The 21,749-nt window shown below is 40.4% G+C and overlaps 1 protein-coding gene and 1 long non-coding RNA gene across 27 annotated transcripts in view; one reads left to right on the top strand and one right to left on the bottom strand.

The window, feature by feature from the left end:
- Positions 1 to 21,749, top strand: part of ARPP21 (cAMP regulated phosphoprotein 21) — a 154,838-nt gene that overhangs the window by 98,498 nt on the left and 34,591 nt on the right. For 24 of the 26 annotated variants that reach the window (XM_072793456.1, XM_072793457.1, XM_072793459.1 and 21 more), the window contains 3 exons: positions 600 to 704; positions 1,629 to 1,889; positions 6,070 to 6,196. In XM_072793456.1, coding sequence (XP_072649557.1) covers positions 600 to 704; positions 1,629 to 1,889; positions 6,070 to 6,196 — 493 coding nt within the window. The remainder of the gene's footprint in view (positions 1 to 599; positions 705 to 1,628; positions 1,890 to 6,069; positions 6,197 to 21,749) is intronic. The other 2 variants (XM_072793474.1, XM_072793471.1) reach the window with 1 other exon arrangement.
- Positions 2,739 to 18,898, bottom strand: LOC140614287 (uncharacterized). The gene is made up of 5 exons (XR_012015177.1): positions 18,527 to 18,898; positions 17,673 to 17,814; positions 7,614 to 7,661; positions 3,738 to 3,927; positions 2,739 to 2,896 (listed from the first exon to the last, which is right to left on the bottom strand). It is a non-coding gene; the product is annotated as an uncharacterized lncRNA (long non-coding RNA).

Below are 21,749 nucleotides of genomic sequence, written 5' to 3'. Positions count from 1 at the left end.
GATGCTATTTTTATGCATCACGAGCCTATCTTGGAGACTGAAGTCATAACCCCAACCAGGCCTTTGTATTACCTTGCTCATTCATTCCCAACCTAGACCAAGTGCTCATGTCTGCAAAGGGATGATATTAAATGCTTTACAATGGGAAGGACAGAGACCAGTTAATTCTGAGGTGGCCTGCCTGTTCTTCAGGACATGCAGAGTGGCCCTCCCTCCCTAGAGCCACACATGGAAATTGCCACAGAAATCAGAGTAGATTGCTAGAGTGAACTTCGTTTGTAATTTTTTCCCTTCTTTCTTGTCCCTGGGCAATATTCTTAGACCAAATAGATTTCACTAACAACAATGACATGAAAAGTATGGCAGTAACTTCTTAAAGTGGTGTTCACTCCGAGAAAACATGCCTCCTGCAAGGCTGGCTGGCTGGTCTGCATGGCTTTGACTTTCCACTGGTGGCTGGTTTTCCTCTCTGGAGTGCACTGAGCCAAGAGGATCTGTAGGGTGGTGTGGGTGGTGTGTTTCCGATAAGACAGACTTCCTGTGGGATTTCCACCCCCAGTGCTTCCCCATTACCTGATCAAGCTTTTTCTTTCCTCCAGTCGGTGCAGGGGCTGCAGGCTTCCTCCCAGTCAGTGCAATACCCAGCGGTCTCTTTTCCTCCCCAGCACCTCCTGCCTGTGTCTCCAACGCAGCAGTTCCCCATGGTACCGTATTACCTGCTTGTGACCTTTCCCCTGAGACAGCATGTTCATGGGCTTTCTTCCGCTCCTGTGCAGGGCTGGCTGATGCTGGGTGGGTGCCCTGGGCTGACTGCGACAGGGCGTGAGTGAGTGTCTCATTCCAGAACACTGCAACCCATCTCCAAAATAATGGTTTCCATTCTGTCGTCTGCCCCATGTTTGCTGCTTCTGCAATTGGGTACCCTTTTAAGAATTTACCAGCTGAGCAGGAATTGAATGCCCTGGGAGTTAGAAGCCAGAAGTAGAGAGACACATGAACTCTGTGTGATGGCTTGGGAAACAGCCTAAAGTCAGTTGGGGTGGTTGTCACTCTGTGCTACTGATGCGGGCGATTCCCCTGGCTCCCTGACCCCCCACTCTCCCTTCCTTTCACCTCAATGCACTAAGTCCCTTTGGACACCGAGAATGAGCATTGGCACTAAATTTCAGGCCAGGCCAGTAAAAAATACTCCCTGATAAGTGATGACACCGTGGTGGCTCCGTCTCTGCAGCAGCCATGGGTAATGGTGAATACAATCCCTTCTGCCTCTCTCCAGAAAGCTGAGGATGTGGTTACTCCTGTGAAGCCTAGCCAACCCTTCAGGACAGGACACCAAGCCCTCTTTGCCTCAGGGCCATCCAGAGGAGCTTGAACCCTTAGTTAAAAAATAATGATTTATTTTTCCCATTGAAGGAGGGAGATTTTGCCAAATGTTTACCATCTCTGATCCTCTGGATGATTAAAATCTGTTGTCCCTTGTTATGTTCTCTTGTTCTGGGCAGAGAATTCCTTTCTGTTATTGTTTTCAATTTGTACACCCTCCCTCACCCACAGTGACAAGCATGTGGTTCATGTGCCTCTCCCATTACTGAGCTGGTCTTGCCAATTTCCTCTTTGTTTCTGTGCAGAGAGACGATGTGGCGACACAGTTCACCCAGATGAACCTGAGCCGGCAATCCTCAGGAGAGACTCCTGAGCCCCCACCTGGTCCTGTCTATCCGCCGTCCCTCATGGCACAGCCAACCCAACAGACAAGCTACGTCATTGCCTCTACAGGCCAGCAGCTCCCTACAGGGGGGTTCTCAGGCTCTGGACCTCCCATCTCCCAGCAAGTCCTCCAGGCCCCTCCCTCACCACAGGGATTTGTGCAACAGCCTCCACCAGCACAGGTAAGCATGCTTTTTCTTGCACCTGTGACTTACAGCTTATCTGTTGGGTATTTTGACATCTACATGTCCACTTCCACATGGATTATCACCAGATCAGCCTGTGTTGCTCTTTCTGGTCCATATTGATATCTCCCACGTATCGGACCTAGTCTGTCTTATTCAGCAGTTGTGCCAAGCTGTGGTGCTCAGAAAGTAAGTTTAGTGAAACTGACCCAGCTGCCCGTGATACAATGAGGGAATGTCCCATTTTCCAGGTTGTGGGTATGGGAGCCGCAGGAAAGCATTCCCTCCTGTGCAATGTCTTGCTCACTGGATTACCTAGGAATTGAAAGCACGAAGGAAGAAGAGAACCTGCTCCTCAGGGACTTTCAACTCTCCCCTGATGCTCTCTAGAAATGTGGTTTTTCCTTAGGCATTTTCTGGAGCTAATCTGGTGCTCCAGGCAGGAGCTCCCCTATGAATAAAAAAGAGGAAGCTAAAGTGGACATCCACTGTCCTTTCCTCTCCCAAGGGGGAGGCAGAGCTCCTACGTGCTCTCACAGGTAGTCATTAATCATATTTAATTGACTTGAGCATGTAAGACACCACAGATCACTGATTTTTACTGTCTTTTTGAAGACTGATTATCTGTTACTGTTCACCACCAAACATCTCTGGTGCTCTCCTGGGTATCCCTTGCAGAATATTGCAAGTGATTACTGTCAAGATGTAAAATGCACAGAGGCATTTTCTGGTCCATTTTCAAGGCACATATATCCCAAGCAAATCCCATCCTAATTAAGAAATACTGCATTGGATGAGCTGTTTAAAGTACAGTGTCACCTTTGTATTATTTGTTTCACTGCCTTAACATATTGAATAAATTATTTTATTTTCAAGCCATGCAGAACCCTTCACCATGAAATGGCTTTCATTCAGTTGTTCATTTTGTTTTGGATGATTAATTAATTGTTCATCTTCAGTTGTCTTCTCTGCAGTATCTCTTTACTAGGAGGATTTAAGGAGATCTGAAAAAATAATTTTAAGTTACAGGAGAAAGGGCCTCATTAATATATTAATTATTTTAGTAATAAATTAAATACTTTCAGTTTAATTAATGGGAAAAATATTGTAGCTCTTTTATCCTAAACAGCATCTAAGTGTTCTTACCCATTTCTGCTATCAAGGAGAAGAGCTGGAAGATATTTAATTGGAGACTTTTTAAAAGGCTTTAAAAAAAAAATCCTTGATGAATGAATTTCAATATTAGTGCACCACAGGAGCAAAGACAACTCAGAACCCCTGGTGTGTCTGCAACAGAAATGCTTTCATCTCTTCTTCAAAAGATTTAGAAATAGAAAGGGAGGGGAGTAGGAAAAAAACCCAAAACAGAATGTTCATGTTTCATGGTCAGTCTGGACATCCATGAACTTCTTAGGTACAGGATATAATCCATTGTGAGTTTCAATTTAGTAAACATTTTAAAGCTTGCTTACTCAACTATGGAACAATGAAAAGAACTCGAGGTATAATCCTCAAGCATATGGAAATACATGAAATGCATGCAGAGAGTGAACCTACTTAATAACCTTGAAGTCAGTTTTGTCTGCCGTGTTATGTAGGCCTTCTGAGCACCCCCTGGAAGGTTAAGGAAGAAACACATGGAGAAGGCAAAGAGGGACTTGAAGAAGGTGGGGAGAAGAGGCTTTCTTCGTTTTAAATAAGGCTCCTTCTTCTTTCTCATTTATTTCCTTCCTCTCCTAATCTACTCATAATTTGGTTCTCCATGTGTTTTAAAGTATACATAGTTGTTGAAAATATACATTTTCTCCTTTTGGAAGCTATCTTTACTGTTTTATCCCTTCCAACCTTTCATTTGGATCCTTTGATGACTCCTCTTGGTCCCACTCAACAGCTTGCTCCATGGAGGAGGATGAGGGTGAGCCACGTGTCCATGTCCCATTTGCTTCATATAATTGGGAGCTCTAACTCCTCAGAGCTGACCAATGCTCTACTTGGGGGAGGAACTGGATGGAGGTGATCAAACCTCTAGCACAGCCTGTCAGGGTTTCAAAGAAGATAGGGTGGGAGGAAAAAACCAAGAACAAAACAGGACAACTACGTACTAAAAATTGAGGCTTCCCTCAAGACATCATACTTTCATCTAAACCATTAGTGCTCATCAGGACTTTTTCAAGTGTTTGAACTCTGGCCCTCATCCGTGAAGGTATTTTCATGTTTCATATTGAATGTGAGAGAAGAGCCCTAGGATTGGGTAACATATTTATGAGCTTATATTGAACCAAGTCAAGAAAGGATTCCATAAGCAAGGAAACAAGTTCCTTTTCTAAAGGAACAAACTTTTATTCTTCCCAAAGAACATAGAAATATAGGTACATGAATAAATTCCATAATAGTTGTTCTTAATTTGAGGAAGGATCTGATGCATAATGGTAGTAATCTTTACTAGCACCATGATTTACCAAAGCATAACTAAAACCTGTTAATACTCTAGGATTATTTGGGTTTTTATTGTTAACTGCCTTACAAAGAAAGGGAGGAATAGGAAGGAAAAAATCACTATAAATAAAATGTACAATCAATTAGTTGCCAGATACTGACCCATGTTTGATGGAGACTCGTTCAGTCTCTTACCCTTGGATATCCATATTGCCAGTCAGAATTATAATTCATAAAAATTCTGGGGCACCTGGACTTGGGTGGCTCAGTGGTTAAGTGTTTGCCTTTGGCTCAGGTCATGATCCCAGGGTCCTGGGATGGAGCCCTGCATCAGGCTTCCTGCAGGGAGCCTGCTTTTCCCTCTGCCTGTGTCTCTGCCTCTGTCTGGGTGTCTCTCATGAATAAATAAAATCTTTAAAAAGAATTCATGACAATTTCATGGGTTTGCAGAACCACAGCTCAACACAAACTAAGTTATCTTTTGTTCCTACTTTATGGTAAGGCAGGAAAACAGTATGTGTGTTTCAATTGCAAGATTGAATAAAAGTGTTTCCTATTTGACATGCTCAAATCAGAAAATAAAATACCCATTAAAATCACAGGTGTCAAGTAGAGATGGCTGGTAATTTTATTTTGTGCGCATGATACTTGTAGGATGTGTCCTGATATACATCTGTCTACACTTTAAAGAAGATGATAGAAGAATGGTCAGAAGCCCAGAGATGAAAAAAACCTTTAAGATTAATAAGAGATCAGCCTTAATATAAATGAACTGAGGCAGGCAAGAAAGCCTTTCAAGAAACATTTGATTGGAATCTTATTCGAAGTAATTAGAATATTATCAGACATTCCCAGTCACTAGAAAGTGACAGCAGGTGACATAAACAATATTTTATACATCATTTCCTTTTATCAGATTGAACATAAATTCTTTTGGATACTGGCTATGTGCAATTACTCCGCCAAGTGCTTTGACAGACTTGACCATATTTTGTAATTCCAACCCCCTGCTCCTTGCTGGCTAGAGATTAGCAATTTTCACATCTCACTTGTGTATCCATTAGAAAAATAATTCATGTTAGATAGAATATTTAAAACTACCATAAACTTTTTGTTGTTGTAGATGACTGTTTCTATTCACTCTTGTTTCATTTTGAAAACACAAAATCCACTGTTTTAAGATAACAACCATTATGCTGCTCTCGACTAGGTCAGCAATTAGAGCAGGACTCAGCAAGGCTGGTTCAGCTCTGCTTCGTGTGGTAATGGCTCCAGCAGCGTGACTGGGGATGGCCTTGCTCACATGGCCAGAACATCAGTGTAGGCCATCCACTGGGATGCCTGTCTTCTCCACATGGCCTCTTTCTCTAGCAGGATGGCCTAAACTTCTTTTTCTGATGACTGGGTGCTCCTCTTGTGTGTGAGCAGAAGTGCAAGTCTTCTTTAAGCACCTGGCTTGCAAGTCTCAGAAGTCACTATTTCTGCCTCAGGACATTGGTCAAAGAGAGTCACAGAATCAGCCCAGATGGCAAGAGCTTGGGGGCTAGATTTCACATCTTCATGAGAAGGGTAATATGCATGCATGCGCACATAGAGCAGGGTGACATGTTTGGTGGTCATTGCCATCTTTACAATGTACTGCAGTCATGGTACATCATAACATGACCATATATTTCTGTTTAAAAATGTTACTTTTTATACATACATTTCTCATCCCCTCTGGTTTTCCTCTCTTCCACAGATGTCTGTGTATTATTATCCATCTGGTCAGTACCCTACCTCAACCACGCAGCAGTACCGGCCCCTGGCCTCAGTTCAGTACAGTGCTCAGAGGAGTCAGCAGATGCCACAAACAGCACAGCAAGCAGGTACTTAGAATCCGTTTTCCATGTCCTCCCCTAACCCAGTGATTTTTGCATGTAAATCTCTCAGCTGTCCTCTTTGGATGAGTATACAAGCTTGGCAATTTAAATTGCCTCATTTCCCTTACCCAGAGAAGATAACCGAGCATTGGATTAATGCTGTGTGGAAAAGTAACAGGTACAAGAAGGTGAAGCCCTCGTCACTCTGGCACCCCAGACATGCATGCTAAATACAGCTTCCATAAATTATTTTTGGATCTTCTTAGTTTCTTTTAAACCAGAGTGCTGACCGCATCCTTATCTTCCTAGTTCATACCTTTTCTTTCTTTTCTTTTCTCTTTTCTTTTCGCTTTTGTTTTCAACTTGAAGAAAATCCTTCCCCTGTTCCTAAGGCTAGAGGGGACCAAGTTAGGTTGTTTCTATACCATCCTAAAAAGTCCTGTCTTTAGAAGAAGGCCCCTGACACTGCAGCCCATGTCCCGGTGGAACTCTGACTCCATGGCTCACTTTCTCGAGGGCCACACGCCTCCCGCCCAGAGCTTGGCAGCCACTGTGCAGTGGGAAGGGGGGCCGATACACTGTACGAGAGTGAGTAGCAGGTCTCACAGTGAACCGGTCTCTTTCCCTACTGTGTCACACTCCTAATGGCATGCCAGTGCCCAGAGAGCAGCAGGAACCCAGCAGGGCTGAGTGACTTGTGCTAGGGAGAGGCTTGTGTCCTTCCTGATGACCACCCTGCAGGGGAAACCACTAATTGCCATGCCGAAGACCGCCTGACTGGGAGACTCTGCCTTCCGTAAGTAGGTTTTACTACAGCACGTGCTCCCAATGCTGCTCCTGAACGGCTGGCTGTTCGGCCATCTGATCTCTATGCTGATTATATGTATATGCATATGATATGTACAGACATGTGTGGTGTACAGGAGGTGTGCAATTTTTATGAGCTAATAATAAGCACAGTCCTTGCCAAGGGCTAACACCAAGAGCAGACACCCCAAAAGTATGAATGCAGACACGACTAGCATCTTATCAGATTGGGGAAATGCCTCAATTTTTCTGTATCATAGATAGGTAAATACTCTTTAGTTCATCTCATGGCCTATTTAAAGTCTGTGGGAGAAGAATTAAAGAAATGTAGAGCAACCAGCCAGATGCCCTTTTGTTTCAACACTGTAATAGTTTGGGGGGAAAATACATATTGACTTCTGAATTGACTTTACATTTTTATAGCAATAAGAAGACAAAAGGGTTTAAAATAGTTACTTGAAGAAAAGAGTTGGTAATATTTTCTCTGATTGTTAGAAAATATTATACTTCTATCACTTGGTGGTAACTATGCCATGAGGTTAGGTATGTACTCTAGTAATGTGGCTGCTTGCATTCCTCCTGCTAATGTTTGCCAGAGTGAATTTAAGACTCCTACCTGCTGGTCCAGAGTCCACTGTGAAGTTTTCCTTTTGGCTACCAATGCCTGTAGAAGAAAGATGCAGATGTCTAATGATAATGACTGACTAAATTTTAGTTTACTGCCATTATTTGAGTTTCCTAAAGAGCTATTTCAGGGTTGTGTTAGGGTATAGTTCCTATGCAGGCGTACGGTTACAAACATTCTGGAACTTACTAAACCTGGATACACCAGGTCTGTGTGAGGGGCTGAGAAAGTTGGATGACTATGTTCACTGGGCAACAGAAGTAGACTTAGGACAAGCCTCATGCTCCTCTTGATCCTTCTCCACTAACTTTGTTAGTGAGTGTCAACACTAGTGAGAACATTGTGACATTTTTTATCTTTTTTAAAACGTGGTGGGAGAATTTGGGGATGCAGAAGCTCCCCCCAATCTAACCAATCTACAGAGACCTAACTGGCCCCAGCTACATTCCGTGGCAGCCTGGAGGCATTGACTTATCCTGTGCTCCCACCTCACCATGGAAATGCCCCCTCCACGGCGCTGTAATGACACTGTAATTAGAAGGGTGCATTTTAAAGTAATATCATATCCAAAATAGAAGTGCTTCAGGTGGCAAGGAGGTGAGTGGAGCTAAGGTGGTCAGTACGGACTGGGGAGATCATGTGTGAATGATGTCCTCCTGAAAGTGGCAGCATCAACATACACATGAGACCTTCAAGCTCTTGGCATTTGAGACCACGACACCGATATCAGCCTAAGATCTCAATACAGTTTCCACCACACTGTCGAATTTACTAAAGGTTTGGGAAGACAGATGGTGTCCCCTGGCATCACTAAGAATCACCTCTGCTAACAAAATCCTGGTAATCCAGCTTAATTCAATGGCTCCTTGACAGTACATGACTATAGCTAGGAGGCCTTTTGCTGAGTTTAGTGACACTAACAGAGACTTCCCAAAGGAACATGATGGATACCTGGGGGAGCCACATTTCCTGGAGGAGCTTGAGGAAAGGCCCTCTCTCTCTGTAAATCGATCTTGGGACCAGGGTTGGGCTGGCACCATCCCACAGTGATGCCCTGACTTGCTCTTGCCCTTCCTTCCACCTCCTGCTCTCTTTCCTCTGTGATCTGACCTTCTCCCACCTTCATCTGGTACTGATTAGCCTGCTTACAGTAAGCTCCACATCATGTGGTTAGGTGTTAGCATGGAGCAAATTTGTCTCAGTTATAACCAAATGAGAGTTTGCTTCTCAACACTGTTCTTAGTCTTTATTTAATTGTAGTGAAAAGCATCCCTTTGTCCTACATTCTTGACCAAATTGAAATCTCCATGAGTCACAACACCTTTCCTAGGCCCTAAGATTACACACAGTGAATTTTTATAAAGAAAATCAGATACTCCACAACTGACTAAATAGGACACCTGCATTACCCTGAGGCTCAATAGGGGTATATAAATTCTTCCTCCTGGTGATTTTGGACTCTTTACACTAACAGTGGGTGATCAAGGTGCTAAGCATCTGGAAGAAGAAGCCTACACTTCTTTATAAACAAAATTTTGAAGGCATTAAGTGATAGATTTGAACAGTAATCTTTGAATTTTGTAGCTGTGCATACAAGGTAAATAAAAACCATTAATAGAGAAGTGTCTCTAATGGAAAAAAAGATGTGTTGTCAACTTAACGTTATCAGGTACCCACACAGTGAAGGTAGATCATTTTCTTTACAAGGCAGTTGTTGATGACTGGAAATTGCATAAAAAGACACTTATCGGGTTAGAGCTAAAAAGGCTGTGGTTTTCAAATCCTTCCAGCTTTGAAAGACTTAGAAGCAAGGGTGTCCCACCTGAGAACAGGTGGCTGTCCCAGGGGTCAAATACCAAAATAAAGTGCTGATGAGCAAGCCTTTCATTTCATAATGTTTTAGGCTTTCTTAGTTAGCATATCACTTTTACTTAATACCTATGTTGCTATGCCTTTATCCTGGTTTAAAAACATTTTTAAGGTCACAAACATGTTAGTAGTAATTCTAGCCATCGTCAGTTAGGTCTCTAATGTGCTAGTTGCTATGCTAAGTCTTTATAAACACTGCATTGCCTCATCCCCACCACAAATTTACAAGGGAAATAGTAGCTGTGAACACCCCTGTTCAGAAATAAGTTACTTAGGGTCCCAGGGTTGATCAGATTGGGAGGACAATCCAGGCTGGCCTGGTTTTAAACTTGCACATTAACCACTTTATCATAATCCTATGAACAGAGTTACTAGTGTTGCCTTTATTTCCTGTCATGGACAATCACAGAGAAATGAGCACGTTGGCACTAAACCAGCAGGCCCATGTTTCGGAGGTAGATAGCATTTAATTAATTACCCAAGTACGCAGTTTGACTAATAGCAGAACAAATGGGGGAACTCTGGACTTTGGCTCCCAACCCACCACAGGCTTTCCTATTCCTGTGCAGAGCTGGTCACTGACAGCAAATGACAGAGCACAGCTGAAACATTTATGTGCGGATCACATATTGAAAAGAGGGAGAGAGAGAGAGAGAGAGAAAAAAAAAAAAAGAATTTGTCTTGAATCTCGTCTCCAAGTCCAAATTCCCTTCTCAGTTTGACTAAAAAAGAAGTATAGGTAGCTTCATTCTCCATTCTCCACAATCCTGCACGTTTCCTAAAAGCCACAAAAATGGGCTTGTAGGGCCCTATACACTTGCCTAAGTGGGCATGTAGAGATGAATAAGTCCTGGTTTGGGTGTCAGGATAATAATGGCCTCAGAAAATAAGTTGGGGAGCATTCCCTCCTCTTCTGTTTTTTGGAAAGAATTGTGTAAAAATGGTGCTGACTCTTCCTTAAATGTTAAATCCTCCAGTGACCCTGTCTGAGCCTGGGGATTTTCAGAAGCATTATTTTTTACTTTTCATGTGAATATAATTCCTAGAGCCTTTAATTATGAAATTGTTATGGTTATAAGAGTATTCAGGTGATCTGTCTCACTTTTGCTGAGTTTTGGTCCTCTGTGGTCATTGAGGAATTGGTTCATTTCTTCTAAGTTGTGGGATTTATAAGTGGAAGAGTTATTAGTGGTTATTTCTTTATTATACTTTGAATGGCTGCAGGATATGTTGAGATATCCTGTTTTATTCTTACTGTTGGTGATTTTTAAATTCTCATTTCTTAGTTTTGTAAGTCTCACTAGGTTTATCAATTTCACTGATCTTTTCAAAGACCTACCACTATATTTCATTGATTTTCTCCATTGTTTTATTGTTTTGATTTCATTGATTTCTGTTCTTGCCTTTTCTATTTTCCTGCTTCTGCACACTTTAGCTTTATTTTATATTGCTTTATGTAATTTCTTGAGGTAGGAGGTGAGATCATTGTTTTAAGACTTTTTCTCTTTTCTAATGCCAGCATTTTGTGCGATAGCCCTGCTTTAAGAGTGTGCCACATATTTTTATGTGCTTTATTTCTATTTTCATTCATCTGTATATATATTTTTTATTTCCTGTGAGATTTCCTCCTTGATCTATGGATTATTTAGAGGTGTTTTGTTTAATACTCAAGCATTTGGAGGTTTTCCTGTTGTATTTCTGTTATTGATTCTAGACTGATTCCATTACAGTCAAAGAATATGCTCTGTATGATTTTAACTCTTAAAAGATTGTTGAGGTTGGTTTCACGGACCAGGATATGATCTAAACTCCTGAAAACAATTGGGTATTCTGCTGTTGTTTGGTGGAATGTTTTAGACTTGTCAATTAAAATCCTGTCAGTTTATTTTGTTGTTCAGATCTTCTGTATTTTTGCTGATGTTCTGCTTACTAGTTCTATCTGTGGCTGAAAGGTGATAGTCACGACTCCAGCTCTAAGACTTCCTCCAGTCCTGACATGAATCTCAAGGCAAAGGTTACCTCCAGTTTCTCTGAAGTCCAAGGATGCAGGGGAGACTTTGAAGTTATTCAAAGCATGTTATCATTTTTTTCCTCAAATAATTAAGACATGTTTGATTCCCTAAAAAAAAGAAACATTCCATGAAAATATCTGGAAGGTAAGACCCTATGACCAATGAGGTATGGGTAAGCTGTTCCTAGACACTGTTGTCTACATCCCTCACGTGCCAGGCTTTAGCACTTTTCTTAATGCCAATAATGTTACTTTAGGTTTAGGTAGAAGAATAATATGGAATACTGTTTACAACAGGCAGTCCAAAACTGCTGATTTTCTTGTAGACCAGGAGAGCTTGGATTCTTAAATGTCATGAAAGTAGAGTAATAGGAAGATAGACTGTCAGCAGAGCAGGAAGGGGGGAAACACAATACTTGAGGGAACCCTTAATTCGATTAGTTTATAACTGCAGCAAATCCTTTGGTGTAGATTATGAAAACTCTGGAGATGCCTCTTACCTCTGCTTTTTAAATCCCTTTCCTGGCCATTCTCCCACTCCCAACCATCTGCTGGATCCTTCATTTGGGTAAAAATCAGTTTCATAGAGCAATTTCCATGAATATGTTTTACTTTTCAAATTATAGCTCAGAAGGAAACCATGAAAAATAAGTCTTAAATATTGCATCATATTGCAAAAACCTGTGCAGCTTTTGTAGGGCTTCCTTAGACCTATTTAATTTACTCCTGCTCTGGTTCCGTCAGGGCTCTGTGTTGGGTCAATGACGAGCCAACCCACCTTGCAAAGCAGAGTTGGAATCCTTGCAGGAGACAGTGACAGAGGTCTTCAAAATTGTTTGAGCTGCTTTACTAACTCTTTCACTAGTATTTAACATAAGCCTCACTTGGATTTTCTCTTACACTCTGCTGAACAGCCATCATGAGGTATGAATAGTAGAGACAGAATTTAAATGTTCGTTTGGTTAAATGAGGAAACTGTGGAAGGTCGGCCTCCTGCTCAGTGGAGTCTTTCTTGTCAGAGCCAGAAAGGGGGCTTCTACTACCTCCATCTTTATAGATTCAGTGACAAATGTAGGTTTCAGAAACCCAGCAGACTTACTCCGTGTGACAAAGTCTGATTGTGAAATTCTGCCCTTGGGTATTTGAACTTAGTACCACATGCAGGTTATAAGGAGAGCATGCAAACAAGAGTAAAACAATATCCAGAATATTTGGAGATGTGTTATCACCCCTTCCACTTCATAAGACAGAAATCAGAGTATCCCCACCTCTTAGAGTATTGTCTTTCTCTGTCCTATTAAAGAGGAGAGACAAAGCCTTGCAACAGGCTTCCCATTGTCCCGTTAATCAGAGAGAAGAATGATGGATGCAGATAAAGAATTTTTGCCATGAATTCAAAATATATGTCAATTAAAAGCTTACGGAAGAACACCCAGGGAAGAGAAGACCAGGGAAGAGAATGTTAGATCCTGTTTGTTATTTTGCTAACTGATGATGGGATAACAGAATAATCCAGGAATCTTTAGGGACACATAGACCTTTAGGATATAGATTGCATTGATTCAAACCTCCATTCTACATATGCAGAAAACCTTTTATGTATAGGGAGTTCTTCACTGAAGAATCATAGAATTGGAGGGTTCAGCCTGTCAGAAATACTAACTATATAACAAGCCACTGGATTTTTCCATGCCTCTCTGGATTCTTGAGAACAGCTTATAAATGCCATTCTCACCACCTCACATGTTGTGGGTTTATGAGGGAGGGTTACTGTAGCCAGTGCTGCCCCAACTTCAGTGAGCATATACACCACCCAGGATCTTGATCAAATGCATATTTTGACACAGTAGTTCTGGGGTAAGTCCTGAGATTTAACTTTTCGAGCACACTCCTAGGGGATGTGGATGCTAATGGTCTGCCATCTGGAGAGCAATGTCATAACAAATTTTTAATCATGACTGGCCTGTGCATAAGGTGTTTCAAAGGGAAAAAAAACCTACCTAAATTCACTCTTTGATTTAACATCGTTTACATTTCAGGCAAAAATTAATACTTCACAGTTAGCATATGACTCTTATGAATTATAGCTAGTAAATATTAGAATTAGTGTATTCATGTTTACAGATCCAAATTTTGAGATAGACAGTAAATATAACATGATTGCACTACACAGCAGCACTCAGAAATGTTGAAAGAATGAATAATGTGTGTACCTCTTTTCAAGTTAGCATGAACACAGCAAGTTAGGTGGCTGTGTGTATGTGTTGATGTGTGTGAGAGAGAGATGAGAATTTGGGAAGATGTAAAAGGCTAAATGGAAATATCTTAGCCATCTCAAATATTGATAAAAGCAAAACTGTAGTTAAATGTTATGAAATCAGATAGAGAGACAGCCTAACAAAATAATCACAGCAACAAACAAATACACACATTTTTCAAAGTTCAGACATTTGCCCGAGAAATAGGTCACAGATCCTTTGGGCCACTTGCAAGGGGATAGTATGGTTAGTTTTTTTGTGTGTGCTGAGAAATTTAGGAATCTCTTTTTCCTTTTATTTCTCTCATTTTTTTTCTTTTTGATTTAGAGATTTCTATAAATTTAAAGGAATAATGTTCCCATCAACACTCATTTCAGCTGACTAGTTTTGAAAGTGTTCAGATGGCAGGGAATAACCAGACCCTGAATGTTACTCAGAGCACCCTGTGTTCAAGGCAGCTCTTTCCTTCAGTTAGTTCTCTTTTGAGTGTTTAACAAAGGAATGGACTCGGTGGCATCTCTGGCAGGAAGATGTCATTTTCTGTGACACATGTATATTTGAAAATAGACCAAAGCCACAGTTCCTTTCCTGATAGGCCTGCATTGAAGTTCAATAAACAGCGTATGTTTAGCTTTTTTCTTCTTGTAGTAGTACTATTTTTGTTGTGATAGAATATTGTTCATAATAACATCTCCTAGTAGGAAAAAGGATTATTGTCTCTTTAATGTTCCTGAAACACATTTGGGATGGGGCAAAATGTACCTTAATGGAGTCTATAAATTTATTTAACCAGAGCACTTGCGTGAGGTTGACAGTGAATCCAGTATTTTTAGTGTGACTTATTAAGGAGTGCCAGTGCGGCTGAGAGGAGTTTTATCTTTGAAAAAGCGCTTCTCTTTCTTTGTTCTTATGATATTCCTCCCCTTGACTTTTTTCCCCTTGGGGATGGAGAGAGATGGATAGAGGGACCATCAGAGCTAAAGAAAGAATTTGGAAAACCAGTGTGATCAATAAGATACATTAATTTCTAGACAGTGGGATTTTCTTTTTTAATCGTAAATCACCTTCTCCAAATTTGAAAGTTTTAAAAAAATTTTGTCTAATTATCCTATGTATGATTTACATTGCATGTTAATGTTTAAAATCTTATTAATTTATGTATTTTAAATACATTTTTAAAAAACATATAACCAGTAATCACTCAAAGAAGCTACGGAGAAATTGTTATACTTGACCACCTTGAGGAAACCATTCTCCATTCTTACCTTGGGTGTCTGCTTTATTATGTTACTAAAAGCAGAGGGGGTCGATTATCAAAGAGTTACACGGGATTTAATTGTCTGATTTCTGTTAACATCAGTGGAAGTCACATGGATAAATCCTTGTGGAACATGCTGTTCTGAAAATACAAGTCTGGAAAAGGTTTCTATGGAAATGTTCGTGTGTTTCTTTCATTAATTGGTCTATGTATTCCATTTACAAAAATGGGAATGAGAAGTATTAAGCTGGGGTTATGAGAAAGGTTAACATTATTAGAGCAATAATAGGAATCATGCTATTTTTAGATCTGAAAGTCTTGTAGGTTAACAAAACGATATAGATGGTCAGGTCCCCTCTGTCCCTTAGGCGGTTATAGTAAAAGGGACTTATTCAACATGTTTCTAAGAGTTGCTTGGCACTTTGCATTTTATGTACCTTTTGGTGTTTACACACTCATTTGTTTTTCAGTTAAGCACTACTGATGTGGTTAGGATTTCTGTTTTCCTATAAAGATGGGGAATAAGACATATCATAGCAGTATCTTATTTTTTTCTTGTATTATTTAACCAAAAGTGGAAGCAGTGGTTTGTTAGAAAAAAAAAAAAAAGAAAGATTTGGATTAGAGATGGAAAGGAAAGAAAGGTGGCAAGAAAAGCATACACATTATGTTTTTTTTTTTTTTCAAAATTCTGACATTTCTGTGCAGCTTTCCTAAGAGAGAATCTGAACTCTAGAAAAAAAAAATCTAAACCCAAACTACTAGTTCCAAGTGGTCAGGTTTACCTGGTGGTTTCACAGACTTAAATGAAGAGAAGTTAAGATATGCAGTCTTGGCCCAACCTTTTAATTTTCACCTCCTTTTCTTTTCTGTTAATATGTTGCCAATTTCTTATTAATTTCTACAGAGAGCTATGCCTCCGTGGATAAATTGCCTTATTTTTCAGCCCCTCCTTTCTTTGGAAGCACTTTGTTCTTTCAGTTCTTCTCCGCATTCTCTGCTTCCCTATCTCCAAATCTATCTTCTCATTTTATTAACTTTCTATCTTTAATTCTCTGGACCTCTCTCTCTCTTTTTTTTTTGTTTCTTTTCCTTATAATAAATATGCTTTTCACTCTGAACTGGGTGATTTTCATATCATGCTTTAGTTGTCTGCATTTCTCCTCATTTTAATTTATTAAACTTATTTCCATCCCACACACTCCTTTCCATTATGAGATAGGACACCTCACCTCATTCCTCCAGAGATATACATGATGCAACATTCCAATGATTAAAAAGAAGATGCTGGGTTTTCCCCAGCTTCTGATGAGGTGGCATCAAGAGTTCCAACCCGTCATCTCTCCACCCTATTGTCCTGAGAGCCAATATAAAGTTACCCTCAGGGTTGGTGACTTAAAACTCAGAAATTTGTAGTGATAGAAAAAGGGAAAACAACACAAGAATGTTATTTTTATTTTGTTTCCCAAGTTCAATGATGCAGTGGTGCCTACAGGAAATTGTCAGATGATGTTTAAATTTGTCATTTCCAAGGGGTTCACTATCACTTAGATATTTTGGTGTTCTTTCTTTGAACAGAAAGCAGCGTACACATCATTAAATTTAAAGGACACGACCTCAGAAGTCAGAAGCCCTGAAATGTACTGTTTCTGAAATTCTTTCTTCTTTCCACTACCTTCAGATGCTGCTTTTTGTGAGGATGTAAATGTATATTCAGTAAAACCAGTCTGCTTGGACTCACACATGCTCATTTGCCACTTCCCCAGACCATCAGCATAAGAACAAATTCTAATCACCCCCTACAGCCCCGAAATGTGGGGCTGTCCATATGAGTGGTTCATAAACATTATAGTTCAGAACTAAGGAGTAATCTCTATAGCCCAAGAAGGCTAGAGGATTGTGTGAGTCTAGAAGTAGTATAATTCTAGAAGAAGCACAGTGACTGCCACCTCACACACCCTCTTTAGAGCCGGTGGGTTGGGGCGGGGGGGGGGGGCGCGGGGAGGGTGGTTTGTATGCTTACAAGTAGGGTCACTAATTGATTCAGCTGTTACAACATGATTCCATGGCACAGGCATTTCTGCACATCTGTTCTTTGGAAGAGCATGTCAGCAGCATGCAATAGCCTTCACACTTACACTCTCATCCAAATCCTTGAAGCTGCCACAGACCTCCCTCTGGGGTCTCTCCCAGGTGCTATTCCCAGTTGCCTGCTGACCCTCCCTGGCTGCCATGATGGTTTTGATGCCCTTCAAGGACTGGCACCAATCCCTAATTGCCTGCTGACATCTTCCTGATTCCTCACTATTTCCTTGAAGGCACCTAGAGACTCATAATTGAATTTTCAACATTCTCCCAGATGCTCTTACTCTTGTGTTTTATTCTTATTTTTGTATTAGGTCCAGCACCATTGCACTTTTCATGAGCCATGTGGGTCATAATTGCTTTGAGAATAAGAAATTCATGGCAGAAAGAGGAGCCAGAATAGAGCCCCAAACACACTTTGCCGAATGCAGGATAGTGCAGTGCAGCACACATTCCAAGGTATTTTAAGAGCACGCAGTAGAATTTGCTGAGCCAGCTCCATGCAGGCATTGCATGCATTGTTTTCCAACAGTAGCAACTTATCAACAAATATCACTCTAATTACTCACCTATGAGTGTTAGCCAGAGTGTGTGGTATTACATTGAGACGATCAGAAAGCTTGAGGCCCTCTTCCGCGAATCTTGATGGACACCTTGATTTCCCCAGTTGAGACTAACTAGATCTCTCTGGTCTGAAAGGCTCAGCTTCTACTGTGGAGGTGAATCAAAAAGAACAATACAAAGTATGAATCTGAGAGAAAAGATCCTGCCTTGCTGAAAATTGTGGCAAAAATTAGGAGGAAGAGAGGTTCTAATGGGTAATTCTTGTTTTCTTCTGCATATGTAATTTTTATAGACTGTCCAAACAGCACAGTACTTGCAGTAAAGAATGTTTTAAAAGACACAAAAACTCCATGCCAATACAATAATGAATTATTTTGTGTCCTCTTTTTCTGCCTTTGAGCCTATATATGTACACATGATAGACACACATGTGTATTGCAATCATGGGTCATGCCACTTCCTTATTAATATAGCATTTTTACTCACTCGAAACTCATTTTATACTTGCATGTAAACTGATTCTTCCAACATTTCTGTGGCATTGTCTTTTTTAGAAGTAAAAATTGTATTTGCAGATGACACACATAGTTACATAAAAAATTCTAAATAGTATACAAAACAACTACTAGAACTCGTTAGGGAATTTAACAATACTGCAGAATATAAGAACAATATACAGGAATCACTATTTAACATACAATATTTTTATATACTGGCAGAAAACAAATGGAAAATTTAAAGATTCAGTTTGGAATAGTATGTGTGACAATTTTAATAACAATGATGGCAGTCACCCGGCTCCCAACCTTGTAGGTCCAAGAGGCCCATGGCATTGCCTCAGTCATTGGGAACTACTCACAGTTAGCCCCAAACACCCCACAGAGTCTTCTAGAATGACAGCAATTACAGCATGAAATATTCCCAAAGCAGTCTTTACATTCCTGGTTTCTCCTTCAAAGGAAAAGTATATAATGGGTGGAGGGGGGAGCTTTCAATCTTTCAAATCTCTCATTTATCTACCCTATCTAATTTCCATATCCAACAAATATTTCATAATAAACTGTTGTTATTGGCTTCCCAGTGCTCTCCAAGCGAGGAAGACACCACAGAAGCTTCAGGGTATTTTTCCACCTTCTGTCAGGTGCTTTTGTCTTTTTAATTTTCCGTTGTTAAAACTGATGCAATTCAAGGAGCTCACACTCTTTGAGTTGGAGTCTACTTCAAGTGCCTCTGTGAACACTACACAAAGGAGACGGTTTCCTTGGTAACAGGAATGTGGCAAAAAAAAATGTGCTCCCTCCCTCCTTCCTACTGCCCCTCTGCACTGCTGTTTGCCAGGCACAGAAACTACCATTCAGACAAGAATCCCTGCTCTTGATCAGCTAGCCATTGAGTGTGAGGCACCACTACCAACCTCTTGCTCTATTTCCCCATCAATGAAAACAGTTCAGCTGTGAAATGGGCCTTCTCTCATCATGGCCTTTAGCTGGTCTTTTTTAGACATTTAAAAATAGAGAAAGAGGAAACTGGGCTTTAATCCGTGTGTGTGTGTGTGTGTGTGTGTGTGTGTGTGTGTGTGTGTGAATGTGATTGCCCTAATGAAGGGAATTTAGATGGTTGGTAGCACTTACTTTTACATTTACTTTCAGTTTCTGAAATTTGCATCAAAAGTATTTTTAAATTTCTGGCAGGACATAATGGCATGTTTGGTGACTGCTGTGAAAATTAATGTATTAATTTGGCAAAACTCATGACGTACTTATTAAGGATACTTCTAAATAAGCTCCCATAAGCCCAAAATGACTTTCTTCCTCCTATTGAAAACAGGCAAATATAGGCATGTGAATTTATAGATAGGTATCTATGAAGTCGAATTTCAGAGGTGTCATTTAGCAAGCATGGGGAATAACTCATATGATTCTTAGTCCTGGGCTCTCACTGTGCTCCAGGGTATCAATAAAACCGTACTGGGAGCCAAAGCTCTATATCTTCCCCATCCACTTTATCCATCTTATCTGTATTTTTTCCTCCTCAGAACAATGAAAGAGAATATGAAGACTGTACAGTTGATTTCTGAATTATTCGGCTGCTGAGCTTGTCAGTTATTGAAGGATATTTAGGGTACTGTAGGCTTTTGCTTCCTTTTCTGGGTAATTGAGCCACCTGCTCAGCTAGTTTGCCAGGAGTTTAGTCTCTTATTCAGGAATGAGACTTCAGCTCAAGTAACAAAGTTCAGATAATTAGTATCTGCTTTGTTTGTATATGGGGGGAGGTAGTGGTGTAAACAACTGACATTTTTTTTTTCCTGACACTTATGAGATCTAGCAGTCGTAGGTCAAGTTGTCAGCTGGTTTGGTTTTCTTGCCTTGCCTTGTGTAAGTCTACCTTTTCTTTTCAAACTGAAGAGGGGAGGAAAGATATTAAGGTGGAAAACTGATGTGCTTTGCCAAAGCGTTCTTATAATGTTGTCAACAAACACTAGCACGTTGGATTGTTTTACCACCAGCTAGAATTAACCAGAACAGAAACAGCATTTCTGTGTTCCTTCTCATTTTGAGCCACTCTATTGTTGTAGGAATTACATTATACCTTCAGGAACTAGATGGCATATATTAAACATCCCATTGTATCTGTGTGTGTTTATAATTGGAGATTAAAAACCTAAAAAGGACATGCCAGGGTTTATTCAAGAGGCTGTGAAAAAACAGAGTAAAAAGACACCGAAAGCTTTCTTTCTTTTTCTTTTTTTCTCCCTTTGTTGTTGTTGTCTTTGTTGTTGGTTTGTGGTGACAGTAACTGACTATAAATTATGTGAATCAGTAATGCCAGCTCTCAGCACCCTGGGAGCTCTCTTCCTTCTCCAGCTCACACTGGTGGCCCTCTGGGTCTGCAGTTTTGTTGCGAAGACTGGCTATGCAATTCTGTACATTTGCCTGGTGGTGACAGCCAGCACTTATAGGACAACTGCCATCTGGCTCTTTCTGCTAGATTTGTAGCAGAAGTCTCTCTTGGGTTTGGGGAATGTGAGAGTCTCCAGGGAAGCCAGAACCTCTGTGAAATCACCACAGATGGCTTAATTTGGGGAGCTAACAGGCATGGAAGTAGAAGTAGAAAGTGGAAAAATAAATCAACTGGGAGTTTAATGTCTGCTGTCCTTCAAGGGATTTGAGATGAATTTCATCGATTTATTAGAACTTTATTATGTACCTGGAAGAATTTGGAGGCATAGTGAAAACGAATTGAAACATTGAAGACTTCAGTTAAAGACCCCATCATGTAACAGTAGATGCTAGACTTTTTCTTCAGGAGCGTGATGATGTGATAGAAATCAGCCATGGGAAGAATGCACTTGCATAGTTCCTAAGTCATTGTTTTCCAAGAGATGTTCCACCCACATTAGGATGAGGAAGGGAACTTATTAAAAAGGCAGATAACTGGATTTTCCTGAGTTTTTGAGGGTTGGGTACCACCTCCCTCCAGGGATTACTCATTTTTTATGGGGAGGCTGTGTTTCTCCAGTCTCTGTAAAAGCTTTTTTTTTTTTTTTTCTTTTTAAACTAGGTGTAACTGATTCTAATGCTCAGAGAGACAGCTTTTCTCAAGGAATTAACATGCATTAATATTCAGGTGGTCAAAGATGATTTCATTTCTCAGTCCAAACAAATCTACTTTGAGAGTTCTGATTTTTATTTCCTTCCCTATGTTCTAAAATATCCATGGGAAGGATAGTGTCAGGGTCAAACCGGATGCACATTTCCTTCCACATTTTTCAAGGTGTGTATGTTGCCAGGAATACCATCTGATAAGCAAATGTTTGTTTTCTCTAGATTTGGGGATGTGTTCAGAGATGATTCTGACTAGAAGGTGGCCGAGTGTTTTGATGGAGGCAAGGTACACGAAAAAAGTGGCATCTGGCCAGCAAGTTTGATAACTTATAAGGCAAAGCGACTTCTAAACTGCTCATATGACCTCATTGCCTTCATAAGAATTTCTTCTTTATGCAATAACATGATGAATTTATAGAGTAACTGCTCACATGAAGACAGGAACTTTGTGTTGGAGAATAGCCTTCCTGCATTACC

Source organism: Canis lupus, chromosome 22 (genome assembly GCF_048164855.1).
Source record: "Canis lupus baileyi chromosome 22, mCanLup2.hap1, whole genome shotgun sequence".
Classification (NCBI taxonomy): Eukaryota; Metazoa; Chordata; class Mammalia; order Carnivora; family Canidae; genus Canis; species Canis lupus.
The sequence above is the reverse complement of the archived record's forward strand: the minus strand, read 5'-3'. Positions and strand labels throughout refer to the sequence as shown.